The sequence below is a fragment of the Vulpes vulpes genome, chromosome 14, assembly GCF_048418805.1.
Source record: "Vulpes vulpes isolate BD-2025 chromosome 14, VulVul3, whole genome shotgun sequence".
Taxonomy (NCBI): Eukaryota; Metazoa; Chordata; class Mammalia; order Carnivora; family Canidae; genus Vulpes; species Vulpes vulpes.
The window spans coordinates 11,288,401-11,309,005 of NC_132793.1; the positions used below are offsets into that span (position 1 = coordinate 11,288,401).

The following is a 20,605-nucleotide window of genomic DNA, read 5'->3' on the forward strand; positions in this document are numbered from 1 at the left end:
CCTTGGGCCTCACTGCCTGAGGCCCTGGCATGTTTGAAATTTTCAGCTCCGATTCAGTAGCTGATCAATGTTCCGAGTCTATCATCGAGGAAAAACCAAACTGTGTTAACAAGTCTATTATTAAACTCACACTACAAATGGCAGGGAGGGGGGAGCGAAGAGCAGATGCCGAGCCCCACAGCATATCCAGCTGCCGGCCCGGGAAGCGGGGCATGGGGGAGGCGGCCCGGCAGGCCCCTCTGCCCACCCACCGACGGCCCCACAGGGCCTGAGGGTGGAAGGCTAGGGACCCTGAGCCATGTGGTGCATGCTGGGGTCCCACCTCCTGAGTCAGCCGCCGCGTGAAGAAGGGGTTCAGGTACTTGGCGTCCAGCCACACGAAGCCTTTGAGGTCCTGCCGCCTGATGTAGTGGGCTTCATATTCCTCCTCCGTGAGCTCTGACAAGTGCTCTGACTCGATGGTGTTGCCCTGTGGCCGGAGGGAGGTCGTCAGCTGGCCTCTTCCTGGGAGCTCCTACCCCACCCAGCCTACCCAGCAGCCCTCCGCTTCTGGCCACCAGTGCCCCGAGCCCTAACTGTGCTTTCGAATCAGTGCAGGGCGTCTGTAGGTAGCAGAGCGCCTCCTGGGAACCCTGGGGGAGGTGGAAAGGCTTGTAAAAATACAATGGATACCCAGAAATAAATCAGAATCATGAATAAATCAGAATTTATTTGTGGGCTGGGGTTTGGTCTGTAAGCTTTCCAAAGGTGATTCTAATGTGCATGCAGGACTGGGAATTGCCATTCTCGGTGATTTTGTTCCCAGCAAACTGAACAGGGCAGGTTCCTTTTGTCACTTGTGCCTGCAGCTGCACTAGCTGTGGTTCTGTTCTGGGCAGGTGTTTGCTGGTCAATCAGTGGGGCTGGTGGTGTGTGGGGGGGCAATTTTGGTGGGAAGCAGAGAGGAATGAGAGTGACCACCCTCTGGCAGGACAGGTCTGCGAGGGTAGGAGGTCTCAGGGTCACTGGATTCATGCCAGCACAGCTCTAGCCCACTGCGGAGGAACAGCCCCACTCTCTGAAAGGAGGACCAAAGGCCACCAGGGTGTGAATGCAGGAGAAGCCCTGAGGCCACAGCCAAGTGGCCACCACTGGGGGTTTGGGGGGAGGTGCAGCTGCGGGGGGTGGGGGGAGGCAGGGAGAGTCACCCAGAAGGCTTGTGGTTTCAGAAAATGCAGCCCCCCCGCCCCACAGGGTTCTCATTAGGCAGGTCTGGGAAAGGGCTCAAGAATTCACATTTCTAACAAGCTCCCAGTGATGCTGCTGGTCCAGGGGCCTCCACCTTGAGAGCACTGATGGAGAGCGCAATGGTTAAGAGCACAGACTATGGAGTCTGTGTGGCCTCTCTGTGCCTCCGTGCTCGTATCTGCAAAATGGGGATGAGCAGAGAGCACCTGCCTCCTGTGGGTGATCAGGGTGCCCGGGACAGTAGGAGGAGAGCCTGTGCCACAGAAAGCACTCCCTAAATAACATAGCAGCTCCTCTTCCTCTGGGCAAACATCCTGGTTTCCCTAAAGCCGGGCTTCAACAAGGATGGCTGCAGGGTCGCAGGGCAGCGGCACCTGGCAACCTGCTAAAAATGCAAATTCTCTCTGGTCCCACCCAGCCCTGGAAAGCCCTAGAGCCACCATGGTTCAGATACCCAGCAAAAAGTCTGAGAACCTATATTGGGGCTTTTGTTAAGAACAGACAAGAAAGCTGGAGGATGGGGGTGGTGGGAGAACAGCCTCTGTGAGAAGGTCCTGCTGAGCCAGCCCCCCCGTGACACCCTCTCCCCTGTGGACCTTTCCAGCAGGGCCTTGGCTGAGACATGGCTGCAGAGAGACCTGTGCTCCCCACTGAGAAAGTGGGCTGTGTCCCTTTCCCACCATGAGGCCAGAGGCTGGCAAACAACTCACAAGGAGCCTCAGGACTCCAACCTCCTTCTGAGGCTGGCAACTGGTGTACGTGTGTGTAGGTGCTGAGATCCTCAAATCGTGTCTCATTTCCCCATTTCCCAGCTGCGGTGCAGACCAAGCCCCCATCCCATCCCCGGGCCCACGGGGCACTGACCATCTTCTCTGTCTTGCTGAGGTTGACGTCCTTCTTGTTCCTGCGGCGTGCCTTGGCATCCTCGATGTCCATGAGGCGGATGAGGGGCATGGTGCTGCCGCCCAGCAGCAGGATGGTGAAGAGCACAATGATGATGGTGGTGGTGCCTATGAGCTGCCGCTTCTCCATGGGCTCCAGGTCCAGGTGCAGGCTCAGGGCATAGGGGATGGCCCCTCGCAGGCCTGGGGGAAGAGAAGGGGGTATGAGGACATGCATAGGGCGGAGAGAGGAGAAGCCACATCACTGACTGGGTGCTCTGCAGATACGGCCATGGCCCTGCATCACGCCAGTCGAACATTCTAACACACCCGACTAAAGAGGATGAGCTCCTCCTGTGAGGCTCTGGGGTGTGAGTAAAGCAGGCCACAGAGAAGCGGGGCCTTAGCTCATCCCATTTCTCCTTCACAGGGTGGCCAAGCAGGTCAAATGAGGTGACCTGTCCAGGCCGTGATGCACTAGGCATGCGTGCTTGTGTGAAGATTTACCCAGCTCAATGCTCACAAAAATACTAGCATGGACCAAGCCATCCCTGTACATAGGTACCAGGCCCTGTGCTAAGGGCTCCACATGTACAACCTCACTGGAACTTCATAGGAGGCTGATAAAGCAGGTCCTACAATTCTCCACCAGATAGCAATTTATCCAAAGGCCCCTTGCTTCTGAAGATGCCACTCTTACACAGCTCCTGGCGGCATGACAGGTCCTGGGCTGCCCTGCTGCTGGCCAGAGGCTGTGGGGGAGCTGCGCCACTGCCTCTTCCTTACTTCCTGCTGTGGTGCCCAGCAAGGCTGCTGGCTCAGCTGAAGGCTGCACAGAGCCAGAGCCGGAGAGAGCATTTTCTAGGAAACCTCCTAACTTGCCTGGGGCCACACAGAGGGGAGCTTCCAGGAGGGGAGACCCCAGACAAGGACTTGTCACACAGTGAGTGCCAGAGAAGGGGAGAATGGGGCAAGGCACTCAGTGGAGGATCTGACCCAAATATGGAGGCTGGAGCATCACAGAATGAGGGGGCTCTGACCAAGCAGTGCAGGCCCAAGATAGGGACAAAGACAGGGGATGGAATTAAGAGAGACAAGGAGAGGGGAAGGGCACAGACGATGGCGGGATGTCCTAGGAGGGCTGTGCTACATGGTGGACGGGGCACAGGGTCTAGAATCTGGCTCCTGGGTTCACCACCTAGTGCCCTGCTTTCCGCCCAGATGTCTCAGGCTGGAGCCATGGATTCAACTCCATCTCTCAACTTGTCACATGGGACTAAACACAGGGCCTGCCAGGTTGGTGGCCTGAGGAGGAAATGCTCAGCACAGGACAGATGTACATGCAGCAAATACGGAGTTAGCCATTCCTCTGCTGTAACACACATTTCTCTGTTCTCCGTGGAAGGGGGACGCTGGCAAAGAAGAGGTTGGGCAGGAAGGCAAATTCAGTCCTAGACAACAAGATTGTGGTGTTTCCATGGCATCAAAGGAGGATTTCAACACGGGAGTCAAGATTTAAGAGCAAATAGCTTGGCCAGCCCAGGTGGCTCAGCGATTTAGCGCCGCCTTCAGCCCAGGGTGTGATCCTGGAGACCCGGGATCGAGTCTCAAGTCGGGCTCCCTGCATGGAGCCTGCTTCTTCCTCTGCCTGTGTCTCTGCCCCTCTCTCTCTCTGTGTCTCTCATGAATAAATAAATAAATAAAATCTAAAAAAAAAAAAAAGAGCAAACAGCTTTGGGAGTGTGGGAACTTGATGGAAGTGGAGGCCACATGATGGGTGAGCGTGTGAGAACACAAGAGCAGAAGCAGGCCTGGGGCTCAGTCCTGAAGAAGCCCTCAGGGTTTGGTAAAGGAGGAAGGGCAAGCCAAGGAAACCCCACAGGAAAAGGAAGGCAACCAGGAGCATGGCCTGGAGGCCTAGGAAAGAAGATCTCCAGGCAGAAAGCAGGTCAGTAGGAAGAAGGAGCTCAAAGCCGAGGAGGTAGGCCGGACAAGGGCTGCCCTGTGCCCGCCAGGTTTTGGCTGCAAAGGTTGCTTCGTGACCCAGGCAAGGCCAAGTTCAGGTCCATGAACAGGAGGTAAGGAAGTGGAGAAAGCAGGCGAGGACAGTCCATGTCAGGAGGTCTGGCAGCATTGGGAGACGGGAAGCAGCTGGAGGGGGTGTGCAGAAGGAGTTTGGGTTGAAGTTGCTGGTTTTTTGCTGAGAAAGAAAAGAATCTTTAAGAGTTTCAATGATGATGTCTCAGTAGAGACAGAGTCTGAGGATCCAGGAAAGAGAGGGCAAAAGCCTGTGGCAGGAGGGCTCGGGATGGCCTGGGAGAAGCACCAGGGACCAGTGGTCCTCACTGTTTAGAACAGCGCCCCATTCCCCACAGAGGCCTCTTCCCATGCCTGCTTCTCCAAACAGCTTATGCTACTATGTAAAGTATCTGATACATCTGACATTTTCTTTGAAATTTTTAAGACCTTGGATCTACTACATTTTTTTTCTTCTTGGCAAAAAAGATTGAGCAAAAAGTTTCTCTTGCTATACATACATACATAACACACACACATACATATGTATATATTTTAAACAAGGTCTTTTGAAAGGGGAGACAAATCTGTGAGAAATTTACAGATACGCTGTTGGATAGAAAACAACTTATAAAGCATGTTGCTATACCCCGACCCACATGGAATATTTTAATTATAATATTTAAATAAGAAGGTACAAAGAACTGGATGTTTTGCTCAAAAATAAATTTAAAGATGCCTAAGGATCCAGTGTGTTAGGAGCCAAAGATGAACTCATTCCCATCCTTTAAAAAGTAGAGGAATTTGCACAGAAACAGTGTTCCAGTCAATGCTGAGAACTCTAACTAAAGGAAAAAAATACCTAAACCTAGCCTGTCGTGCAAAAAAAGTTTCAACTTGAACTTTCTTTATTTTGAGCCCTACACTACTTGCAGGCAAGTCAAAGCTGCTCCTTGTGCAACCTGCCCCAGGCTGCCCGTCTGTCAAGAGGAACGTGAATAGACAGTAAATTCTGGCTCTGCCTCCTGTTGATACACAAACCCAAGTGAGTCCTTTGCCTTAAGCCTGGGCTTCCTCATGTGTAGAACAGATGCACATTACCCATTTATCTCACAGCATGGAGCCTGTGAGGAGTACTGTCTGGAAGGGGCTCGTCCGAACCCTGTTAACCAGGGGATTGTAGGATTTTTGCCTTATGAGGTGTGGCCATTTTTCTTTTTATTTAAAAATTTTATTTATTTGACAGAGAGAGAGGGAGAGAGCACAAGCAGAGGGAAGTGACAGGCAGAGGGAGTAGCAGGCTCCTCATGGAACCTGACACAGGGCTTGATCCCAGAACCCTGGGATTATGACCCGAGCCGAAGGTAGATGCTTCACTAACTGAGCCACCCTGGCACCTTGAAACGCTCCCATTTTCTTTTTCTTTTTTTTTTTTTTGAGGTGCTCCCATTTTCAAAGGGCTCCAGCAGATAGCCACATGCACTCTCTATACAGCGTGTGCCTTTATAAGAGGCATTTTCCTTCCACTGTTCATTCAACATTGGACTTACCACTAAACCACATGATGAACATCATCTTCGGTGTGATTTTATGATCACGGAAGAAATTCAGGAGGTAGGAAAGAGGGAAAATGTTTACCGCTCTGCCAAACAGTACAAGTACCTGTGAAATAGCAACAAATGAAGTCTTAGAAACCTCTGGTCTTTCAAGATGAAGCTTGTTGAAGCTAACACAGACCTTGTGACACACCCAGAATAAATGCAGCCTTCCCCTTGGCCATGAAAGACATGAATGATAACGCTAGGCAGAGACCCAGCTGGGGCATGTTGCTCTAGACGCTGGTTTCTATGAGTCTGGGAAAGGATCACACTTTGTACAGTATGTTGCCGTGGCCAGGAAGAGAGGACTAACAAGTATTAAAGCCAGCTTTAGTTCTGACAGTAGAACAAAACCAAATGCCAAGAGGCCATGCTAAAGTATCCAGAGACTAATTTAAGGGCAATCCCACTCTTTCCAAAGGTGCTCCACCATGGGACAGGCCCGAGCTAATCGTTCCCAATGGGCTAGCCCTGGAGGGACAGACAAGGTGTTCCTGCCTCTCCTATGGGCACCCCACTCCTCAGGGAAAGGAGGAATGACTGAAAAGGACGTACACCTAATGCTCATAAATGCTGCTCCTCAAGCAGAAGGAATGTGTAGGCAGGTTCTAGAAGGAGGTCACATGCACCCTGCCTGGACATTTGCTTGCCACAGCTTTGGGTTCCTACCCATCTCTACAGTCTTAACAAAATATAGCTTTAGGTAAGGTTTAAATCTTATTTAATTGGATGCCTAGAACTACTTATTAATTTGCTTTTTTCAACTTGGTTCTCACCATAACTAACCTAATAACATGTACACAATATACACATGTACACTTGGCAGGGTCCAAGTTTCAGGGGCAAGGAAATAGAGACAGAGGGTAAAGGACTGGTCTAAGAGGACCTAGGCAGGAAGTAGGGGAGCCATGTCCCAAACCCAGTCTGGTCTCCAAAGCCCGTGCCCTTGACCACTGAGTGAGTCTAAGGTAATGCATCTGAACAGCACTAGCCACCTCCAGGAGCGGGAGGGAGCTCCCACTCCAGCACATCTTCTCATTTTCCTTTTGTTCCCAGCCCACGGCTGAGGGAGCCACCTCCGTTTCACCCACTGAAATCCAATCTTTCATCCCTGCACTTGTGTCTCAGGTTTGACCAAACGTGGCCCTTTTACCCAGGGACCACACTAAAGACTCTTACACTTTTGGGAAATGATTTTGGCTGTTCTCTTTTGTCCTGAAACTTGAAAGACAGATAACAGTGACAGAAGCAATGAGCCCTTGCTGACTGAGAGGGGGAAGCACCCCTACTGCAAGAAGAAACAGTTTCCAGAGGATTTTTTAGCTTCTCCATGGCTCGGTTTCCCAAGTGCCAAACAGGTAGGCCTCACTGGTTTGTACATGGTAGGTGACAGTGCTTAAAAAAGGTGTGCCTCTCTAATAGCTGGGTTCTGTTAAGTGGCATTGGTAATAAAAAGTTAACTGAAGATGAATTATGATAATTGATTGAGCAACGGTAAGGCGTGCTTCTCATGTGTCTTATATTGAAGGTGGGTCTAAAAGGAACAAAGATCGAGTTAGGGATTACAGCAAGAATCAGCAGGCAGCAGGCCTGGGAGACAAGCTCACAATGAAGGGAGAGACCTGGGAGCACCAGGCTAAATGCTCACAGGTCAGAAGCCATTCATGTCACTTTCATCAGATGCCTGAGGAAGCTGGACCTTTGTTTTAAATGCTAAGCATTTATTTCCCCCAAAAGATTTGATTCTACTGTGAATGATCAAACTTTTCCTTTCCTATTTTAAATTAATTAGTTAATTTATGACTTTATTTGTTAGTTTATTAATTAGCTTAAATTAATATTTTAATTTGTCTCCTCTTGCTGCCCTGAGTCCAGGGATAAGCTTCCCAAACCTTCTGAATGGCAAGAATCACCTCGGACAACTGCTCTGGGTAAACCTCTGGGGAGGTAAGGGCCTGGTAATCTTTAAACAAGTGTCCATGGTTATGCTCAAAAATGGACACATCTGAAGAAGGCCACAGCAAGAAGTAAATATATGCATTATAAATTATTGAGAAAAAGTAGAAAAGGAAAAGAAATCATCCCCAATTCTACAACCCCTGTGAATATTGTGCTATATTCTTTCACATGGTTTTTCCTCTATGCATGATATTTTTACATGGCTATGATCAAGTATGTATTAAATTCTGAAATCTGCTTTCACCACCTCACATAGAGAAGATCATAACCTTTAAGGCCGTTTAAAATTCAAAAAGAAGCCAAAATTCTTTTCCAGGGATATTCATTCACTTAATTCCATCCCTCCTCCCTTTATTGTATGTTTATGATTTTTTTAACAAAAGAAACTTTAAACAGAAGAGTGTCTATGTAGCTGTTGACTTTGAGCAGTTAACAGTTACATAAATGAATCCAGAATATGTGGTTATTGATCTACAAAGAAGTAATTAAATAAAAAACAAGGAAAATACTTACTATGCACCAGATGACAAAGGAAATTTCAAACTTGTGAGGGAAACTAAAAATGGACAGGCCAAGAAATGCAAACACACATGTTTCTGAAACAAACCAAAGAATGGATTATTCAGCCCCAACTATTTTCTTCTAACATGGTACTCAATCATTAAAGCAAGCAAACATTTCATGTAAGTCAGAATCCACTATAACAACTTTGCTTATTTTCTGAAAAATCCTGCACCTGATGCCTCCTTGGTGGAACTTGTACTTCGATTCACTCATTCTTTTCTATCCCATGAGCCACATGTGCTTGCTTATTCAGAATCTCCTCATTTAATGAGCCAGCTGTCAAATACTCATGCAAATAAATACTCTCCAACCGGGGGAAGATGATAAATACATGAATCTGCCCATTTGTCAAACACTGTCATTAGTGAGGATCCCGACTGCGGCGAAGTGGGAAAAATTCAGAGCAAATGACTGCAGATACCACATAACCAGTGTGGAAAGGGCCCTCGGTTAACTTCCTTACCAGGGCAGACAAAACTAAGTGAGTGACTTCACACATCTGATGCTGTCACAGGTTTGGAAGGGGACTTGTACCCGCAGGATCTGTAGGAAGAGAGGGGGATCTCCGACTCTTGGCTTCCATCCACGAGGCAGAGAGAGTCGGATCCCTACTCTCTGTGCCAGCAAGCCCTTGTGTATCTTAAGAAAAAGCACCGTATGAATTTCTAGCACTAAGCTCCCTGCTTACATTACAACATCCCCCAGAATAGGCTAATAATCAGGGAGACAAAGACTGTATTTTAAAAGAGTTGAACATCATAAAATAGAAAGGCTGCTTTAAAACATTTCAGCCATGTTTTTCTCTAAACACGTATCTTTTTAAAACAAGTCTGCAAGCTGGAGAGTATACACACCCTTCTCCTCCTTGAATTTTTTCTTATCTAATAAACATTTTTGTGATCTTTCCAAATCAGCTCACTCAGAACATATTTAGATCTATGTTATGCTTTTCCCTGGTGGCATAGATTTCACTATATTGATCTGTCATGGCTAATTGAACAAAACAAATCCTCTGTCAATGGACACTTAAGCTGTTTCTATTTCTGATGTTACCAGTTACGACAAATATCCAGGCTCAGTTCCTGAGGGTAGCACTGGAGGGTCAAAGAGCACACGGCTTTGAAACCCTGCCTGATGCTGCAATGACTATACAAGAGATGGCATCGGTGCACACGCCTGTCAGCAAGGTCTGCTTTCCAAATGCCCATATCGGAAGTGGGTATTAGCAAACTTAAGATAGGCCAATCTGATGAGTACAAAACAGACAGGTGTTTTGCTTTACATTCCTTTAACTGCGAGTATCAGGCTCAGAGACTTTAGCCAGGGCTCTGCGAGTGGGGGGCTGGGGTAAAAAGACCCCCTAGGCCAGGAAGAGACAGACCTGGATTCCAGACTCACTTCTTAGCTACAAGACTGAGGGCAAGTCATCTGAACTCTGGGCACCTGAGTGCCCTAAGGCTGCAGAAGGAAGCTTCTGCACAGCCTGCCCCTGCCTCCTAGGACGTGACCGTGTGGAACTGGTGCTGGAAAATGAGACGCACCCTACCGCATTGCCAGGGAGATGCTGGTGATGACAGCTGGGCACAGTTACCTGGTAGGCCAGTGGAAAGGGACCATGTGAGAGTGCATCCTTTGCTGCCAGATATAAACCAGGGACAAGGTGAGGGAGTACAGCAGAGTGTGGGGGAGCAAGAGCCCACGCTGGAAGAGCTTCACAGAATTCTTGTGGTGGACCCTGCCCAACAAAGACTGTGCTGGCACACGAGCTCCCAAGTTACGCTCTTCGAGCCACTCTTGTGGAAAAGGGGCCTGTGGATATGCTGGGGAAATGCTATGATGTGTGTCAGCTCACAATGCTCTTGCAGTCCCCAAACTGAAACTGCATTTCCCCCAAGATTTTCCAGATTCTTGTTGACTGTTGGGTCTTGTCCTGGCTAACTCTCACCGATGCCAATGCCAGGGAATACATTTTTGGAAATGTCACTTTACAACATTACAAACATAGGAGTCTCCAATATTCATAATTAGTAGTTCTTACTGTTTGTGGTTTTAAAATCGCAGGCATCAAATGTTCTAGAAAGTTATCAGGAGTTAGGTTTACATTACGGAATTTGAAAGCCAGAGTAATAAACAAAAGATAAGGGAGTGCAGTATCTGGCTTGAAGGAATTCTGCTGCCTCTCCTGCCAGGGGAAGGCTGGGCAGCCTCCCAAAACGGTGTAGCAGAACAAAGGCTGTGGGCAGGCCTGCGCAGGACCACACAGAGGCAGAACTCACCGCACAGGAAGGCCACGGTCCGGAGGGTCTGCTGCATGAGGATCTGGGTGACTGGGGACAGGTTATGGTGCGTGTAGTGGGACATCACAATGCCCGAGAACAGGATGGCCATGATGCCTAGAGAGAGACCAAGAGGGAAAGCACAGAGACATGAACAGCACAGAAGAGCACCTGCTATTTGATACACAAATAATATCGTATATTTTCTGCAGGTCACTGGACCCTACAGTGTTACATATATTCAGAAAAGGAAAAGAAAAAGCGAAGAAAGTACTCTTGGAGGCTGCAGAGAAATGCTACAGGCCCCCTATCACTGGCAGCGTCCTTACCAGCTGGGTGACCTCAGGCCAACCTTCTTTACCTCCAAGCCTCAGCTCTCTCTTCTGGGCAGGGGACTAACAGCAGCTTCTCGTGGACCTGCCAAGGGGGTACTGGGAACAAGTGACTCTCACCCACAGACAGAAACAGGGCAGGTGAATCACTCTTGGGGCAGAAAGGGAGTGTAAGAATCGGGATGTGGAGACTGCGTGGACTTTCATTTCTTTTCTAATTTTCACCTTAATCACCATAATCTTTTATTTTTTATTTTTATTTTTTTTAAAGATTTGTTTATTTATTCATAAGAGACACCGAGAGAGAGAGAGAGAGAGAGAGAGAGAGAGAGAAAGAGAAAGAGAGAGAGACAGAGACATAGGCAGAGGGAGAAGCAGGCTCCCCTCAGGGATCCTGATGTGGGACTTGATCCTGGATCCTGGGATCATGCCCTGAGCTGAAGGCAGATGCTCAACCGCTGATCCATCCAGGCGTCCCCTACCATAATCTTTTAGATTACAAAGAGGAGTGACTAAAAAAAGGTATGTGTCCTTTCCTGAAAGCTCTTCACAAGAGTCCACACCTGTTGCCCACTGCCCCGATCATTCCCACAGTGCTTTGTGTGGATGGGTTCGTCTGTTACTGCTGCTCTGCCTCGGCAGCACCAAAGGGGTCTCACTGTCATGTAAGGAAGCTGAGATGTTTATGAAGTCATTAAGTAAGCTGCTAAAATGGATTACAAGTGAAAATTTATAAGAAAAGTTGTAGCTCACACCTGCCACTCTAGTGACGGGGATGAATGGCTGACTCTCCACTTAGAAAAGGGGTGAAAACCACTGAACTGTAGTAGAGACATTGCAAGAGCTCAGCTTGCATTCTCAATACCATCCCCACAGGGGCAGGCCTGCCACCTTGTGTGACCCACCAGGCACTGTGAGCCTGTAGATGGGAGGCCTAAGTGGTGACCAATCTTCCTTCTAGCTTTTTTTTTTTTTATTTTTTTTTATTTTTTTTATTATTTTTTTTTTTCCTTCTAGCTTTTTGAGAGATACTAGAAAGCTGTTTCTTATGGGAAATCTCCCAGCTTTTATTTATTATTATTATTATTTTACCTTTCTTTTTCTCCCAGCTTTTAATGATGGCAACTAACTCAAATGTTAACAAAATTTCCATATAGATAAACAAACCACCTCTGGAGGCTGAATTTGGACTCTATGAAAATGGGTCCTCTGGCCAAAGCAAGAGTAAACAGCCAGCCACCACATTTTACCCTGGGTTAGTTTAAGGTCAGAGCATCTCTTGAGTTCTGAGGTTTAAAGGAAAGAGTCAGCAGCATCAGAAGTGGGTGCAAAGGCCCAAGGGACAGTTCAAGTGTCTGCCCTATGAGCCGTCTCTCAGCAAAGGTGGCTTCTCCATTACCCAGACTACCCTTATCCACTGTAGCTGCCACCACACAGGCTGTAAAAACACCAGTGGATAAATGGTGTAAACAGGCTCACTTGTAGAGATAAAAGAAATGGGTTTTTTTTTTTTTTAAAGATTATTTATTTATTTGAGAGAGAGACAGAGAGACAGAGAGCAAGTGAGCGAGAACAAGTAGGGGACAGAGACAAAGGGAGGAGCATACTCCCTGCTGAGCAGGGAGCCTGATGGGGGTTCAATCCCAGGACCCCAAGATCACGACCTGAGCCGAAGACAGATGTTTAATTGGCTAAGCCACCCAGGAGCCCCAAAGCATGGGTATTTTAAAAAATGCCCTAAGGAAGAATTCCCGACACATGTATTTCTTTTAGAAGGCAAACTCATTTGAGGAAGTAGATAATAGTGCAGCAAAATGATTAGCTTCTTGGAAGGAAGATAGGAAGGAAAGAAGGGAGGGAAGGAGGGAAGAAATCCATTTCTAGTCTCAGTTAAATCCATTATTTTAAATGTAATGAACAATGATGATGAATAGACTCAAGTCCAAAGGCAGAAGGTGAAGGGTGGTCCTATCAAGGTATAACTTCCACTGTATTGTACCTTTCTGTGGGTAAAATATGAATTTCCTGAAGGCTGGATCAAATCACAGTTAGTTTTCTTTGTTAATTACCTCAAAATAAACCCATTTTTCTATAAAACATCCAGACTCAGAGGTAGAGTAAGAGACTCTCCATTCACACCACCTCGCCCCAAATTAAGTTTCTGATACAGGTTGCCAGTTCTTTTCCTAAGCCATAAATCTGTCTTTAAAAGGCAATGAATAGGAGGGTCACATTATGTATGCAGCATGGATTATCAGCAGAGGGATTTTTAAAAGACCTCCAACACTTACCTGCCTTTGCACACATAACAGAATCCCAACTCCTGCCCAGGACTAGAGAACTCTGTGGGCCAGGGTCCCCGCCCCTCTGTCCCAGCCACGATGGACCTCTGCTCCTCCTGGAGTGTGCCAAGCTATCTCATGGCAATATGGGAGGTCAAGCACTGCTCAGGAATCATGCCCTGGGCCCTCCCTCCCTTGGCTGCCTCCTTCTCACCATACAAGCCTTAGCTCATGCACCACCTATTTGAGGAGACCTTCCTGACCCCCTGCTGCAGGACAGACCTGCCCCCATGCCACTCTCTATCACAGTGCTCTGATTTCTCTCCTTCCTGTCACTTCACGCCCTGAAAATTATGGTATGTGTTTGCTTACTTGCTTCCCATCTTTCTTCAGCAGTTGGGAACCTGATCTGGTCTTGTTTATGAAGGACAGCCCCAGTACCAAGGACAGTTCTCAGCCCAGGGTTGAATGGATGGATAAATGGTTTTCCACCTTTCTTTCTTAAAACTTAGCAATATATCTTGGGAGTTCTTTCCACGGCAATACAAATAGGTTAAGTTCACTTAGTGGCTGCACAGGATTCCATAGTAAGAGCCTACCCAAACTTATGTAATCTTTCTCTCCTGTAAATGAACATGTAGTTGCTTCCAGTTTTTCTCCCATAGGCAGTGCCACAAATAAAGGACTCCCCTGGCTGTGTACCTGTGTACACGAGGGCTGCACACTTTCTACCTTTGGCCTACGTCTTCCCAACTTGGCACAATGTGTTATATCCTGGTCAGTCTTGCAGATTCACCCTTCAACCCCCAAGTCCCATCCTCTGTGACTCGCCATGACAGTGGTCGCTCTGCCCCAATCCCTGGCAAAGGTGGGGTCTATTTATCCCAGAACCTTTAGAGCCAGAGGGCAAAGTGGCCCCTGAAACTGGCCTCAATAAACAGAATAATTACTGTTGATAGAGTTAGAAAAGATTCTGAAAAGGGCTAACACTTACTAACTCATAATTAGAGGGAGAATTTAATTTGCTGTTGAAGCCAGGATGTTTGTGAGAGTGAAAGGGGGTATTATTAGTTTACATGTTGGGGGTACTAGGGCCAGTAGGGTATGTGGTCACCCCAACATGCCTCTGTCAGAGCTCTTACTTGCATCCTTCCCTTTAATCCTCACCACAAGCCTCGGGATGGCCCTTTTATAACATCCATTTCATGAGGAGGAAGTAGATGCTCAGAGTAGATAAGTCAGTTGTGTGAGGTTACACAGCTAACGAGAGATGGGGCTGGGATTCAAACCCAGGTCTGTCTGGCATCCTTAACTGCTGTGTCCTAAACATATGGTTTGGGTGTGAGTCGGAGGACAGCATCCTGCTTCCTGTTCTTGGGAACTGCTCACTCAGTCATTTGTGACAGGAATAGTGCAGCATGAGAAGGAAGAGGGGACATCACCTTTCCCGCTGTGTTCTCACAGCAGGACTAGAAGGTCCTCCCAACGCACCCGGGCTATCCTAACCTTGTCTGAGAACCCAAAGATAAACAGGGGCAGAGCCCAGCCAATCGCCTAGACATGGCCAAGCGTGCTCTTGGCTTGCGTGTGCTGAATTTGGCTCCACTGGCTCATGTAGCAAAGGTCCTTAAAGAAGTGAAACCGACAAACAGAAAACACAGCTTCTTGGAAGACAAGAAAAACACACCCTTGTTTTAATCACAAATTTGAAATGGATGCACAAAATACATCTTTGCCAACCAGGTACTCAGCGTTCATCTCAAAGGGGTGTGGAGCAATTTAGAAAAACAGAGGTAAAAATAGCTAGGCTAAAGCCAAATGACTCAAAGGTAATATTTATGTAAGTGCCAAAATTCGGGACAGATAAGAGAAGGAACTTGACAGATACCACGATGAAATTACCCAAGAGAACTGGCTTGGGAACAAATCAAACTAAGAACAAACAAAACCATAAGGTTTATAACGAGTTCTCCAGTGAAAATGGCCAGAGTCCTCTCTGCTTCCTCCTTGGCAGGATCTGCTCGCAGAGTACCCATATGTGATTCTAGAGAGTGACCTGCGGGCAGGAGATTTCTGCTCAACAGTCATTAAAAACCACTGGGGACTTCCACTTTGCTAGGCAGACTGCTGTCCTGCCATAAACAACTAGAAAACCTGCTAGAAGATGTGAAACGAAACTGTCTTCTGACGTTGGGTACTGCAGGATAGGATCGTCGGAAGGGAAACATTCCTGACAGAAGGGAAACAAACAAAGTGGCCACTTCTGCTCCAGGCCCCAGCCCAGCTTCTGCCCAGACATAGCTTCCAGGTTGAGGCTTAGGGAGGGGAACTCCAAAACCAAGCCCAGCAGGGTTGGTCCAGCTAAGAGGAGACAGGTGAAAGGAATAGGCCAACATTCCTTTCGAGGGACTCAAAGCAGTCATAATACCAGGAGGGAAAAAAAAAAAAAAAACCAGGAGGAGGGACCACACAGAAACAGAGCTCTGGAGAGCTACCATAGCATCCCCCTGAATCTTGTACTGTACTGGTCTGTCCATCTGTGGGGTGAGATTCCAAGAAGCTAGGGAGACAGCCACTAAAAAAGAATAGGCCAACAATTCTTGAAGCAGACACAGGGCTGGTAAGTTTGTGTTTGCCCAGGCCAGAGTGAGGTAACCTTGTAATAGAATAGCCAGGAGGGAGAGGCCTTGGCAGGGCACTGCATTACCTCTGGGCCTGCCGACAAAGTCGAAAAATCAACCCCAAAGGGATTAAAGTGATTCTGAGAAACTCAAGATACACAGCAGAAGAAAACCCCAAATTCTGCGAAGAATACAGTAAAATCTAGTATTTGACAACATAATAAAATTTACAATGACTGGTATTCAATCAAAAACTAGTAAGCAAGCAAAGAACAGGAAAATATGACTTATAAGCAGAAGAAAAGTGAGCTGACCAAAGACAACCTAGAATCGACAGAGATGATGGAATTAGCAAACGAGGATTTACAGCAGCTGTTATACACATGCTCCATGTGCTCAAGAACGTAGACAGTAGGGCAGCCCGGGTGGCTCAGCAGTTTAGTGCTGCCTTCAGTCCAGGGCGTGATCCTGGAGACCCAGGATGGAGTCCTGCATCAGGCTCCCTGAATGGAGCCTGCTTGTGTCTCTGCCTCTCTCTGTCTCTCATGAATAAATAAATAAAATCTTAAAAAAAAAAAAAAGTAGACAATCATGAACATGATGAGGAGAGAAATGGATGATACAAAAATGACTTAAGGGGGGGCACCTGGGTGGCTCAGCGGCTTGAGCGCCTGCTTCCAGCCCAGGGTGTGATCCTGGAGTCCCGGGATGGAGTCCCACATCAGGCTCCCTGCATGGAGCCTGCTTCTCCCTCTGCCTCTGTGTCTCTCATGAATAGATAAATAGATAAATATTTTTTTAAAAATTACTTAAGGGGAACTCCTGTAGATGAATACTATAATATTTGAAGTGGAAAATACACTGGATGCAACTAACAGGACAGTGGGTGTAGCAGAAAAAAAGATCTGTGAACATAAAGACATAGCAAAAGAAACCAGGCAAAGTAAAGCACAAACACCAAAGATTGAAAACAATTAAAAAGGCCAAGTGTATTATGGGATGACAGTATATTGTTGATCATTTCAGTAACTGAAGTTTCAACAAGAGAAGAGATGGGAGAACACAAAAAAGTGTTTAAAGAAATGGGGAAAATTTTCCCAAATTCGTGAAAAGCTATAACTTCATAAAGTATAAACCCAAGAAGCTCAATGAACTCCAAGTAGAATATAAAGAGGACTATTCCAAAGTCCATCAAAATCAAATTGCCACACAACTATCAAAATGGCTAAACTTTAAAAAAATAAGTGTCGATGAGGACAGGAAGTAGCTGGAACTCTCTCATGCATTCTTGTGGGGATGCAAAATGGTCCGGTCATTTTGGAGAACAGCAGGCAGTTTCTAATAAATATATATATACTCACTGTATCACCCAGCCACCTCACTCATAGGTATTTATCCAAGATAAATGAAAATATGCACACATGTTCGTAGCTAAAATCTGGAAAAACTCAAATCTCCTTCAAATGAATGAATAAAATGTAGTGCAGTAAGAGTGTATAAGCTACTGACAAGTGCAAAACCATGGATGTCTCTCAATAACATTACTATAACTAAAAGAAAGGAGACACAGGGAATCCTGGGTGGCACAGCGGTTTGGCGCCTGCCTTTGGCCCAGGGCGCGATCCTGGAGACCCGGGATCGAATCCCATGTCGGGCTCCTGGTGCATGGAGCCTGCTTCTCCCTCTGCCTGTGTCTCTGCCTCTCTCTCTCTCTCTCTCTGTGACTATCATAAATAAATAAAAATTAAAAAAAAAAAAAAAAGAAAGGAGACACAAAAGTCTATATACTACGTGATTTCATTTGTAGGACATTCTGGAAAAGGCAAAACTATAGTGATAGAATACAGCTCAATAGAGGCTGGGGGCAGGCCAGGGGATTGATTGGCCCTTGGCGGTCTGACCCCATCCTTTGAGTGAAGGCTCTTTAGATACCATATTCTGGGAAAGAGGCACCACTGGATGAGTATTTTGATCTCTGCTACAGGACAGTGGGTGAAGAGAAAACATGACCATGACAACACCAAGACCCTGAATCCAGCCAGACCTGAATTGACCCAGGTCAAGGGTCAGTAAATCCCCTTTGTTGCTTAAGCTTTTGAGAGTTGTGACTGTCTCTTGTGATTGAAAGAGACCCCACTGGGATGCCTGGGTGGCTCAGCGGTTAAGCATTTGCCAATGGCTCAGGGCAGGATCCTGGAGTCCCTGGATGAGTCCCACATCAGGCTCCCTGCAGGGAGCCTGCTTCTCCCTCTGCCAGTGTCTCTGCCTCTCCCTCTCTCTGTCTCTCATGAATAAATAAATAAAATCTTAAAAAAAAAAAAAGGGACCCCACTGATCTAACCTCTTTCACCAGGCAGGACAACATGCCATCAACCCCAGCAGTTCAACATTTCTGTCACTTACCCGAGAGCGAGATTCCTTCTGCGAGCCCATAAGGAAGATAAGCAAAAATGATCATCATGCCAAACTCCAAGGAAGGCGTTTTCCTCAAGTCAATATGCTTTAGCACGTAAATAACAGTTGTCAAGGAAAAAGAACCAACGGACAGTTGATGGGAGATGTAGACAAGTCACAAAACTGCTGCCTTCCAAATATATAGGGTAAGCAACGGATGTGAAAGGCTTTTGAACATCCCAGGGTAACACATGAAAATCTGTTTTTTTTTTTTTTCCTTTTGCAGGCAGACTGTTGTTTTAAGAAAGGGAATCGGACAAAATACCAACAACTGTAAATTCCTGAGACAAATGGTGGGGATTTATAAATGAAAATCAACATAAGTCAACTCATTTAAAAATGCTGACTTGAAAGGCTGACAATGTGCCAGAGCTACGGGGGCAAAGCTGGGGTTGCTGGGGCAAAGCTGAGGAAGCAGCCAGACTGAGGACAGCCCATGCTGCCAGGAGGGCCTGGGCTTCCGGGGCTGCATCACCCTTTATCCCCTTCCTCTGACGTCTGATGAGACAGCTGATGGAGTGGCCAGAACTCTGGGGTAAAGTGCCCCACTGAAGGACCTTCTTTCTTTCCTATTCCTGGAGATTTCTAAACTCCTGCTCCTATGAAAGGAGAGTCTTCTCTCTATTCAAATACAGCCGACAGGCCTATGCTGGGACTCACTGAGCCCATCTACTTGGCTTCATCACCGCCGAAGGTTCTCCATCCTCCCTCCCCTTAGAGAAAGATGAATATGGAGGAAAATACTGAACTAGAAAAAGTTCTTTTCCATTCTGTTTATGGTATAATATGAGAAGCTGTCAGCCAACAATAGAGCCTTTAGACTTCTGGACAAAGGAGGTGAAGGAAAATTCAATAGGACGGCAGACAAGCATGCCTGTCGTAGGCAAGGGTGGCTCTTCCAGCCATCTGTGGACCAAACTGCTCATGGAGGAGGGCCAGGTGGCCAACTCCCTGAGACGCAGGCTTGGGCTCCCACAGGAATGGTCTGGTGCCTATTCCTATTTTAAACATGATGAATTTTCTACAGCGATGAAGGTGTCATTGGCCTTAATGAGCCCCCTTCCTCCTCTGGCTGGAACAGCAAGTGTATGGGCTGTTGAACAATGCAATCCAGCGTGAATACCTTGGATGGACCCACTTTGCAAGTCTCTTTTCTGGACCTCCAGATAATCACTTTCAGTGGGGTAATAAAGACTTTCTCAATTTAGTATTTTCAGAGGAAATTAATTTCCAGTTTTCTGACTATGAAAAAGGAGACAGTGGAAACAGAAAATCTTCTCAACTGAGAAGCAAGCTCCCACAACAGTGGGATCTGAGAGCCAATGGTGTGTGTGATCAAGACACTCTGAAAAGTGAGGCCCTAAACTGTACACGTCACATCCAAAAGTGGTTGGGTGTCAATGAGTGCTCCCCAAGCCAAAACCACGTAAAGGTCCTTCAAATGCAGCCTTACACTAAAACTGGCCTCTTAAGCAGGGGTGGAAATGGCTGGAAATGAATCTAATTATGAAAATCTTCTCAGCCATGCTAGTTCATCATATTAAAAGGATATTAATGCAGAGATTAAGCCAGTGAGAGTGCCGAGTGCTGCTGAGCCAAAGAACATTTTGAGGAAGTAGCCAAGGGCTTGTAAAAATGTTTGCCACCCACTGACATCTGACATATTTTTCCTTGTTAAACCTTCAGCTGTGCTAGGAAATAAAAGAAAAACAGAAAGAAGTTAAAATGTTATAGACAAAGTTATTAGAAATCAACTAAAACCCAAAACTGATTTTTTGCTTATGCGCTCCTTCATTCCTTCTGCCACTGGGCTGGGCCACTTATTGGTTCACCTACTTTGTGAACTACCACCTACTGTGTTACCTTCCAGGGTTGGGGGTAGGGGGCAGGGGTGTGTGTGGGAGGGTGTTTCAGGGAGGAGAGCAGAGGACCTGCTCTGCAGGGGCTCCTTCAGCCTGGTAAGGAATATGAACAAGGCAGAAACAAATGACCACCTCAGGGAAGGGCAAAGGGCTGCAGAAACACAGGGTGGGCATCTAACTCAGCCAGGTGGTGCCCAAAGGAGTTTTCTCGTAACATGCTGGTTGGCTTCAGAATTGGAAAAAAGAAGAGTTCACAGGTGAAGAAATGAGGGCAAGTGCCGCCGGCAGAGGGAACAGCACATGCAGAGCCAAGGAGCCCATTCTGGGAGCATTCAATTCCACACATTAGTAGAGGTAGAGCCCAGGAACGGGCCGGGGAGGGGAGGCGAACAACAGCAAGAGATAAGGCCAGAGTGGCTGTCATGGCAGACCTGTGAGAGGCCAGGAACCAAGGTCAGGAGTGGCTTTTGCAACCCAAAGGCCCTAGCGAGCCATGGCGGAGTGCTTCCGGTGGGGCAGGCCCTGTGATAAAA

The 20,605-nt window shown here is 47.1% G+C and overlaps 1 protein-coding gene across 2 annotated transcripts in view; it reads right to left on the bottom strand.

The window, feature by feature from the left end:
- SLC9A8 (solute carrier family 9 member A8) overlaps positions 1-20,605 on the bottom strand; it is a 79,573-nt gene that overhangs the window by 5,126 nt on the left and 53,842 nt on the right. For both annotated transcript variants that reach the window (XM_026014753.2, XM_026014754.2), the window contains 7 exons: positions 19,763-19,901; positions 18,160-18,265; positions 10,522-10,638; positions 8,195-8,277; positions 5,675-5,786; positions 2,092-2,312; positions 323-469 (listed from right to left, as the gene is read on the bottom strand). In XM_026014753.2, the coding sequence (XP_025870538.1) occupies positions 323-469; positions 2,092-2,312; positions 5,675-5,786; positions 8,195-8,277; positions 10,522-10,638; positions 18,160-18,265; positions 19,763-19,901 (925 nt within the window). The remainder of the gene's footprint in view (positions 1-322; positions 470-2,091; positions 2,313-5,674; positions 5,787-8,194; positions 8,278-10,521; positions 10,639-18,159; positions 18,266-19,762; positions 19,902-20,605) is intronic.